The following is a 9,481-nucleotide window of genomic DNA, read 5'->3' on the forward strand; positions in this document are numbered from 1 at the left end:
ATAGACCATTGAGAGTTAATTCTAATTATGTAAAGAGTCTTTGCTTTACAAGACAACTTTCTTTCTTTCTTTCTTTTTTTTTCCTACTAAAGAGTCTCTTTAAATAGCCAGATCTCTTTTTGGAGTATTCAAAATTGGATTTGCTTTACAAAATGTTGATTAGATTCAACTTTTCAGGAGCGAAGACTGTGCAAAAATGGGGCATTGCCTGTCAGATGTCAATGGCAAAATCTCACTTAGTGATCACAATGAAACAAACAAGCAAAAAAAGACCCAGCATTCCTGGGTCCCACCAAAGTCACAATGTCCAAACGTGGAAAATGACTTTTATAGGCATCAGATGCCTTTATTCCAGTAAGGAAGGTTATGCTAGCACTGGGGTCATTGACCATCTGTAACAGTTTGACTTTGGCAGCCAAGGGCATCAATCTGAGGTCTGAAGCAATTACACATTATTCATATACAGCAAGTACTGACCTCTTTGCTTAAACAGGTATACTGTTTATTGAGACAATTATGAAGGTAAAGCTGATGGCTTTTTTTTTCCTTCAGTGCTAGGAATAGAATCTAGGGCCTCATTAATACTAGGAAAGCTCTCCAACACTGAGCTACTCCCTCAGCCCAGATGACCTGTATTTAAATAAATGAAAACAGTGTTTGTGGGAGATATATTTTTTCTTTCACACATAAGTTATAAACAAAAAGAGGAAAAAGAGAATTTAGAGTAGGACTATAGCTAGGAACATAAGGTCTGAAGGAAAGAACCCCTTATTAGAGAGAAAATTTCTCCCTATGTCAGATCCCCTATCTTTACAAGATAAATGGGCATTAGTCATTAATGCTAGTTCTCTTCTCTGGTGCACAGCAGGAAAAATCAGTGTATACTGCATTGTTTTATTTTGCAAGTAAGTATTATACAGGCACTTTGCTAGATTTGAAGACCAAAAAAAGACAAGGAGAGAATAAATAAATGCACATTTAATAAGACATCTGAGCACCTTTAAGATCATACAATGTCTTTAGGCAGTGTTCCCAACAAACAAATATACTCCATTTCAAAGATAGCAAATATAACCAAATGCATCATTTATGTTTCTTTCAAGGATACTAAACCCTTGAAAAGGGTCACTAGTCTTGAATGAGATTTAGGCAGGCTGCTGAGAACCCATCTAGAATAGAAGTTCTGTCCATTTTGCTGAAAGACTAACAAACATTTGCATCAAACACTTGAACACAAATTAGGGTCAGTAAGGAGTATTTGATAAGAGGTAAGATACTCAGAACAGGGCATTAATTTCTGCAGTCCTCTGAGTAACTTCATCCTCTTGCCTTGTAAAACTGTGTATGCTTTTCATGAATGTATAGAGTGTCCGAATAGAAGGGGTGTTTAATATATTGAATTGGTCGTGGGCCTGAGGATGAGGGTAAAGGAGGACGAGGAGTTGGGGGCATCATGAATCGGATGGAATGAAAGATAAGTTGGAGAGTGGTGGAGAAGAAAACAGTTAATTTAGATTGTTTGTTTGATTCATGTTTAGGTTTGTAGTTCAGTTTCTGCCACACTTGCATTGACAAATATCCCAGCCATCTCTCTAATGCACGCAGTTTATGTTCAGAACCAGGGGCAGCACAGACAAGATTTGGGGATAAAAGCGACCCTCATCTGTCACCAGAGAGAAAATCTGATTTGTACCCCTCAGAAAGAAGGTTCTCTAGGGTGCAAAAAATGTCTTGATGGGACTATCTGGGGAAAGGGTTGAGGGTGAAGAATAAGACAGATGAAGAACCGAAGCATCAACCTTTCCTAGGCAAGGGAGTGCGGAAGGTGGGTTGATAGCAGTGTGGGGGTGGGGGTTGCTTCTGGTAGCCCCTGGGCATAAGAGCAGGGAACTGAGAACGTACAGGGCAGAGGCTCCTTATGCCAGGGCAAAGTGTTGGGGTATAAGGGTGGGTGGGGGCCTGAGGGGTGGCTTGGAGCCCTGGCGGTGACTGCCTGACGTCACCGGACTCTCTGGCAATAGGCTGGGAGCTGAGCTCCCTGAAGCAGCGGCGAAGGCGGCGGCGGCAGCATCTCGGCTCGGTCTCCGGCCCCTGAATTCACTCCGCGTGTTCTGCAGCCGCCACTGCAGCCGCGCAGCGGGGGCTCCCTCCCAGTAGCCAGCTGGAGGTTCCAGGTAAGAGATTCTGGGCGGCTAAAGGCTAGGGATGACGGGGCGGCCCGGAGGCTGGGTGCGAGCGGGGAAGAGGACAGCTCCCGCGGCCTGCGCAGGCACCCCTGCCAATAGCTTCAGCCCCTACCTCTGCCCCGGCCGGGGCTTGCGTGTCGCCTGGCTGCTCCGCAGTGCAACAGTTTGCAGCTGCCTCTAGGGAGCCGCAAGGAGGTTGTGTTGCGTGCTGCGGCTCTACCTGGTTTGGTCCCCAGAAACAGCCTCGGGGCCCACGGACTGGGTCTGGGAAGGCCAGAGAAAAGGTCCGTTTCCCAAACTTTGCAGGAGGGAACCCTCCCCATTTCAGTTCTAGCTCCCCTAGAAAGAAGCTGAATGCTGTCAAGTGTGTGTGTGGTGGGTTGCAGGGAGATGGGAAAGAAGGGGGCGTTTGCGGAGATGTGTTTCAGCTGAGAAAGGTGCTTCAGCTGTTTTACCTCCTCTTTTTTTGGTGGGTGGGTGCGTGGGATGGGGGGGGGGGGCGGGGGTGCCAGGCAAGAAGGCTGGAGAAAGAACGGGGCATGATCCTGGTGTTGGCCACCAATGTGGATAGAGGCTGAGCGAGATGTGATGCTAGGGGTGTCCCCTTGGGAATGGGACCTTAGGGGTCTAACGCCGTCTAAGGACGAAGAGTCTGGAGGGAAAGGGACGAAAAAGAAGGACTGCATACCGCGAACCCACCCAGCGGTCCGGAGTGGGTGCTGGAGAGGGTAAGATCCAAGCGAAGACGTCCACAAAGAGGGCGCAGGGAAGAGGAGAGACAATGCTTTGGGAAGTAGGAAACGCCATCTGAGGCGACTGCTGTCTGTTGCAATTAGAAAGTTGTGGAGGACGCAGGGAGACTGCCTTATCTGCTGAGTAATCTGCACCTCGGTAGTGCCGGCTTGTACCCGCTCCCAGAGATCAAGTAAGCCGGCAACTGGCTGCTCTGGTGTGCTGCCAGTAGTGGTAGGGTTGGGGTCCGCGGGTTGCGGAGAAGACCAACAGCGCCCAGTTAAGGCAGCATGCCCAGAGGGCCGCTTTGCGGTGGTGGCTGATCCTTCTCATTCTCCGCACTCCCCTTGGCAGCCTCCGGGACCCTAACTAAGCTTGTTGTCTTTGCAGCCCGGTGCCTCAGCGAAGGAAAAGGGCGAGTGGAGACACGTTCAAGGCGGGACCGGAGAGGATTTCCCCGGCGCCGCTCACTCCCTGGTCGGCTTGCTTGCCATCAGTCGCTCTCTCAGTCCTTGGTTGGTGTGCGCACTCCCTCCGGCACCAGGGAATAGTTTTGGGTGGCGTGGGCTTGGTCCTCTTCTTGGCTGGTGGGAACGGAGTGTTCAAGAGAGGAAGCTTGGTGGGCCCGGCCCCTCCCAGCGCAGCGCCGATGAGTGCCCGGGCTCCAAAGGAGTTGAGGCTGGCGCTGCCGCCGTGTCTCCTCAACCGGACCTTTGCTTCCCCCAACGCTAGCGGCAGCGGCAACACGGGTGCCCGCGGCCCGGGTGCAGGCGGCGGCGGCGGCGGCAGTGGTACCTGCATCACGCAGGTGGGACAGCAGCTCTTCCAGTCCTTCTCCTCCACGCTGGTGCTGATTGTCCTGGTCACTCTCATCTTTTGCCTCATCGTGCTGTCCCTGTCCACCTTCCACATCCACAAGCGTAGGATGAAGAAGCGGAAGATGCAGAGGGCTCAGGAGGAATACGAGAGGGATCATTGCAGCGGCAACCGCGGTGGAGCGGGGCTGTCCCGGGCAGGTAGTCAGGCCCAAAACCAAGGAAAAGAAAACAGGCTGGAGAGGCAGTCCCGGGACTCTGCCTTCTGCGCCCCCTCCAACTTCTCCTGTTCCTCCTCCTCTTCATCCCCTGGTCTTCCGTGCCAGGTTCCCTGTGCTCCTCCGCCTCCACCGCCAGCCCCCAGTCCTCAAGGAGCACACGCAGCCTCCTCCTGTTTGGACACAGCTGGCGAGGGCCTTTTGCAGACGGTGGTACTGTCCTGATTGTCTAGCCCCTCTCCTCACCCCTTTCTCGTTTCCACCATCTTTGCCATTCTTGCTTCCCCCACTTCCTTCCTTTTCCATTTTCCTCTGCCCTTCTTTCCTCTTCCTTCTTTCCTTATCTGCCCTCCCTTTTACTATGTTTCTCCTCCGCCGAGGCACTGTGCGGTATTGTAAATATTGGGCAAGGAAAGTCTCGGAAGAAGAAATAACGCTGATAATTCTTTATTGATATTTATAGTAATTATTATATTACTAATTACACAATCCAAGCGCATGACAAATCACATACTTTCTCATTGTCAATGAAGGATGCATCTTCCCTCTCCACCCCGTGTCCCCCTCAATAAGGAGGAGAAACCGCACAAACTACCAAATACATAAAAGGCATTGCCACCAGGAGCAAAGGGAGGGGAGGGGGCCCGGTAATGTTGTATATAGCTGTCAAGTTAAAAGTTTAGTTACCTTCTTCCCCTTCACCCCCACCCCAGCGTTCACTTTTCCTTTAGCTTTTCTCCACTCCCCTTTTCTCACCCTCAGCTGGGCTCAGGCAATAGCATACTATTTTAAAAAGTCTACATTTAGCACCAAGACAGCAAGAGACCACAGAGAAAGTCCCAGAAAAACGTTTAGGACAGGTAACCCTCTCCAGTCAGCCATCTTCTCACTCCTTGGCTAACCATTACCTTTTCCAGGACAGAGCATTTAATTTACTTTTAGAAATGTCTCTCGCTGGCCGAGCATAAGTATATTGAAATCTTTACGTGAGTTAAAAACAAAAACAAACAAAATCTGCTTTCGCTCCCTGCCCCACCACACTTGTACATCCTTTGACTTGTGGCATTTTCAGGAGTCAGAGGATCGGGAGCTGTCCAGCCGGGTCTGGTGCTGAAATCGCCTCACCATAATGGTTACTTCCTCTGGTTGAGCCTGCGGAGGAGGGGCTGTTTTAGAAAGTGACTGGACTGGCTTTTGGTTGGCTTCTTTCTTCTTTTTCTACAATCGGGTTAGCGTGTACTATTGATTTTATTATTATTAAACGTTGCATAAGTTCCCCTTTTTTTGTAAAAAGAAAAAGTATTTGGTGATGTGCAGTACTGAAAGTGCAGTATCTAACCAACCAGAATGTTTGTTTTATTTTTAGAACAAGTGCACCTTTGTTATATATTTATTATATTGGTACCAAATACAGAAGAAAACTATAGTTCTGTACAATGTCCTCCAAACTGTATATTCTTGTTCTTACTTTCCAGCTGTTGATATAATGGTTACCACTGGATGAGGAATTCAGTGGGGGCAGGCCTGGCTTCTGCTGTTTCCAGAAGTGTTCTTTTGTACCTTACTCTGTAGTAGACTGTTATAAAAAGATGACACATATGTTTCCCTTTTTCTTTTGTGAATAACAGAAACAACCACAGCAACAGAAAACAAACAAGTAATGGATGTGCAGGAATGCCATCTATTAAAATATGGTTAATATATAAACAGTGCCTGTAGTTCTCCCTGCATGCAGTTACCACCTGGAGGCAATGGTGTGTGTGCTTGCTTGTGTACTGTGTGTGTTTGGGGGTGAGACTTGTGGGGATGTTGGGCAATTTGGATGACAGGACATGCAAATTTCAAGAGAAGTTAAATCAATACATACTTACAGGATAAAAATGTTTACAGCTTGTTTAGTTAAAAATCTGTGCCTGCATCTGAACACAGCAAAGGAGGGCCTCCCCTCTTTCTGAATCTGACTTAGCTTCACTCTATACAGGAAAAAACATTGAAGAGAAAAGAAAGTGAAAGAATATAAATATTTTGTTCTCTCTCCTAATGCCAGACAAGCCCATCTGTGTTAGAAATGGAGTCTGGCTATGGTTATTTACCACTTTGTTTCCCTTCGGTGAATGACAGAAGGGGCCAGAAGCATATTACAACCTTAATTATATGCAGTGGCATCCCTTTTTGGGAACTAACTTTTTGATGGTTATTCAAATATTTAGAAAATGTACAAATGAGAATGAGCTACAAAAAACTTAATCAAAATCATCTTTAATATGCTTCTGGGTGAATGGCAACAGTGCTGCTAAGTACATCCCTCTCCCAAGTAGTTAGTTGTTCTAGATTTTCTGTCTTAGTTCCAGGCATATATGCTCTTATCCAGAGAAAAAATATTACCTTTGTTGTTTTTGGTCATCTCTTGAATTGCCCACGTTCAATCTGCATCTTTTATAAAAATAATTTTATAAGCTTAATTTTAACCACCCATTATTCACCCAAGTCCTTTCCTGAAGCACAGAAGATCATCATTTAAGCATGCCATGTTGTAATGTTAGGAAGATCAGGTCTAATCTTTGAATACAATGTATTAAACAATGAACCAGGTTCTCTCCAGTGCCTTAGTCACTTCCTAGTAATAGGTAAAAGAATGCATTAACACTCTCAGGCCACTAGGGAATCTGCGAGTGCATCAGAGCTCTACATTGTACATCAGAATGACTAAGGCACTGTGAGGAAGATAGTCCATTAACTTTTGTAGCTTACCCTTATCCAGCTGTAGTTCTTTAATACCTTATTACAGAATGACTTTAGGACTTGAAATTGGAATAGAAACAGGAACCCAGAAGGGAGCTTCCTCATTTCCAATGAGCTCTACTAAAATGTATGGATATTACTTTCTTCCCTTATTTGGTGCACTTTTTACAGTGAATAATTTCCCATTTTATTAAAGCAATAAGATATTCTGTTATGAACAGTTCTAGATGATGATTCCATTTCCTTGGTGCTGAAGCTACTCATATGTTCTGGCCTTATGAATCATAGTGCATTCAAGGCATGCAATAATAATCCCCTTCAAAGGAGCAGCCTGTACACCCTAGGGTGGGGGGTAATGTCCTATATAATTTTTTCCCAAAGGAATAAGGTGATCAAGAGAAATAAAATAATTATATTTATTGTTAAAAATATCTTTATACCTCTAAATATGGGCAAATATCTGCAATATGCCTTTCTTATGCACCTTTAAATATGCCTTTCTCCATTAATTAATTGACTATGGTTTGATAGTCTTAATAGTATCCTGTGTAAAGATGATGCAGTCTGCTAGTCAAATGTTGTACTGAGCTTAATATACTCAGAACCCTAAACTTTTGGTGGTGTCACATGATATTTTTATGGGAAGGAAAGAGAATTATATGAAATTCCAGTAAGTAAGTCTCCATACAAATAATTGCAATAAGCACATATTCAAGCAATTTGTATTGACCCTGTTCAAAAGCATTGCTTCTTATAAAGCTCAGTTGACAGTCCCAGGAGTTTGGGAGGCTACCAATAGGGCATTTTGGTATTCACTTATGTGGAACCAAAGGTAATTTGGAAATAGTTAAATTTATTTTGAGGATATTATTTACTGATGTCCCGTCATACTAATTGCTTCAACCCCTATAGCTACAGCTCAATTTCTGCACTTGCTATTCAGTATTAATAAGGTGGCATGCTTGATTCTTTTTTTTTTTAATGAGAAAATTGGAGAAAGAATGCCATTATGTCAACTGTATGGGACTCTGAATCTTAAAGACATAGATTAATATAATCTTTAGAATTTATATACACCCATAGATATGTATTTATATATGCTTACATTTTGTACAAATTTACAATGGACTTTTGTATTCTCTTTTCTGTCATTACAAGAATGAGATGGAAACCAAATAGTTGTTCCATCCTCTTTTCCAGAGAGGATACTGAGAAGTCAGGTATATGCATGCACTTATTCTCTGGAGTCAAATCTGAAAGACTTTCTCTTTATTTAATGAAGGAGAAGAGTCCTGATTGGCTCGAGAAATTGGTAATTAGATAAGCTTCCTTTCCTATGTTAGTGACTCAAATGTAGCAATGATAATGAAGTTATGACCATATCAATCTGGTCTAAATCTCTAGGTGGAATGCAAAAATTATCCAGAAGAGGCTTAGGGCCTTCTAGACCATAAGCCTGGATTGTGATCTGATTTTTCCTTTTCAACCTAAATGTTGTGTGAGATATAACTTACATATGCATAACTAAAGGTAAAGTGAAAATATGACAATTATTTGTTTAGTTTGACAAGTAGTTTTTGGAAGATATGGACCAATTAGCTTTAAAAAAAAACTTGTTTGACATCTGACTTTTCCACCATTTCTATCAGTATCAATTGAATTAATTAGATAATAGCTAAAATTAATTTTCCAATGTGCAGACATATGCTTTAAATGCTTTTCTGTGGATGATAGCTAAGCAATTGCTAGCTGATATTATGTGGAAGTTATGAGCTAAATTAGAGCCAGAAACTTTAATCCAACCTGGTTAGCCTCCTTGAATCCATTCCCATGTGAATCTGGACTTTGAATTTGAATCTGAAAAGCCACTTATTCTTTTTTAGAACTAGTCATTGTGGCTCACAGATGTTTCAGTTTGTATAAGAATGAATTGCTCTAAATGAGGGTATTTAATCATTGGACTGAACATAAATCTGATTCTAATTTGGTTTTTAAATTTAGTTGGTAACATCTGAGAAGCAGCTTATATGCTTGATATCAGCACGTATTAATGTCATCAACCTAATAATTCAATTGGTGCCATGTAGGAATGCTTAACTAAGAATAAGAGTTTAATTAGCTTTAATTGGGGACAATGATTTATCAAAGTAGTTTTACCTTTCTGAGGCAGGGATGTTACCCTGAGACTTGTGATTGCATTGGGTTATTACGATAGAGAGATTAACAATAACAAAAGTGACTGCAACCACAGCAACAGTAGAAAAACTGACTTTTGAACTTGAACATATCTAATAGGTAGAATTTAAAAATATTAGAATTCATGAAAAATTTGTTTTGCTTTTCTATCAATAAAAAAGTTTTCTTGCTAATTGGCCTTTTGGACACTATTTTGTTATTAATTTATAATATAATAGGGTCACAGAATTTATTCTACTATCCTTAGATACAATTTTCTAAGAGAAACTGTCATTTAAAAATTTTATAACTCATCTGCTCTTCTTCACAAACCAACTGCATCTCAGAAATGGGGTATGTATAGATTTTATTATAACCCAGTAAATTGAATCCAGTTTGATAAGTAAATAGCCCCTTTGAATAGCTGCTTAGGCTCTTGAGGACATATGCTTAGGTTTTGATATTTCCTCTGCCTGCATTTCCCTAATATAACCATGAGTGTCAAGGAAGGATTTGGTTGACATAACTTTGTGCCACTAGGGAGAAGGGAAGCCTCAGATTCATTAATTATGATGGCTCCCAGGTGAACTCTGCTGAGAAGCAGTTGGTCAGG

At 43.1% G+C, this 9,481-nt stretch overlaps 1 protein-coding gene across 4 annotated transcripts; it reads left to right on the forward strand.

Annotated features, from left to right (window-relative positions):
• Positions 1-2,034: 2,034 nt before the first annotated feature.
• On the forward strand, positions 2,035-9,062 carry LOC306639953 (uncharacterized protein C11orf87 homolog). 4 transcript variants are annotated; one of them, XM_079103638.1, is made up of 2 exons: positions 2,035-2,174; positions 3,309-9,062. In XM_079103638.1, the coding sequence occupies exon 2, from the start codon at positions 3,568-3,570 to the stop codon at positions 4,174-4,176; it is 609 nt and encodes a 202-aa protein (XP_078959764.1). In that variant the 5' UTR covers positions 2,035-2,174; positions 3,309-3,567; the 3' UTR covers positions 4,177-9,062. The 4 variants fall into 4 exon arrangements, with proteins under 4 accessions (XP_078959764.1, XP_078959765.1, XP_078959767.1 ...); XM_079103639.1 differs by lacking the exon at positions 2,035-2,174 and adding an exon at positions 2,388-2,470; XM_079103641.1 differs by lacking the exon at positions 2,035-2,174 and adding an exon at positions 2,847-2,914.
• The last annotated feature ends 419 nt before the right edge of the window (positions 9,063-9,481 follow it).

This window comes from Sciurus vulgaris, assembly GCF_902686455.1.
Source record: "Sciurus vulgaris genome assembly, chromosome: 11".
Taxonomy (NCBI): Eukaryota; Metazoa; Chordata; class Mammalia; order Rodentia; family Sciuridae; genus Sciurus; species Sciurus vulgaris.

What these genes read in the sequence shown, in the direction of transcription:
- LOC306639953 (XM_079103638.1), top strand. Translation starts at nt 3,568, where the DNA reads ATGAGTGCCCGGGCTCCAAAGGAGTTGAGGCTGGCGCTGCCGCCGTGT.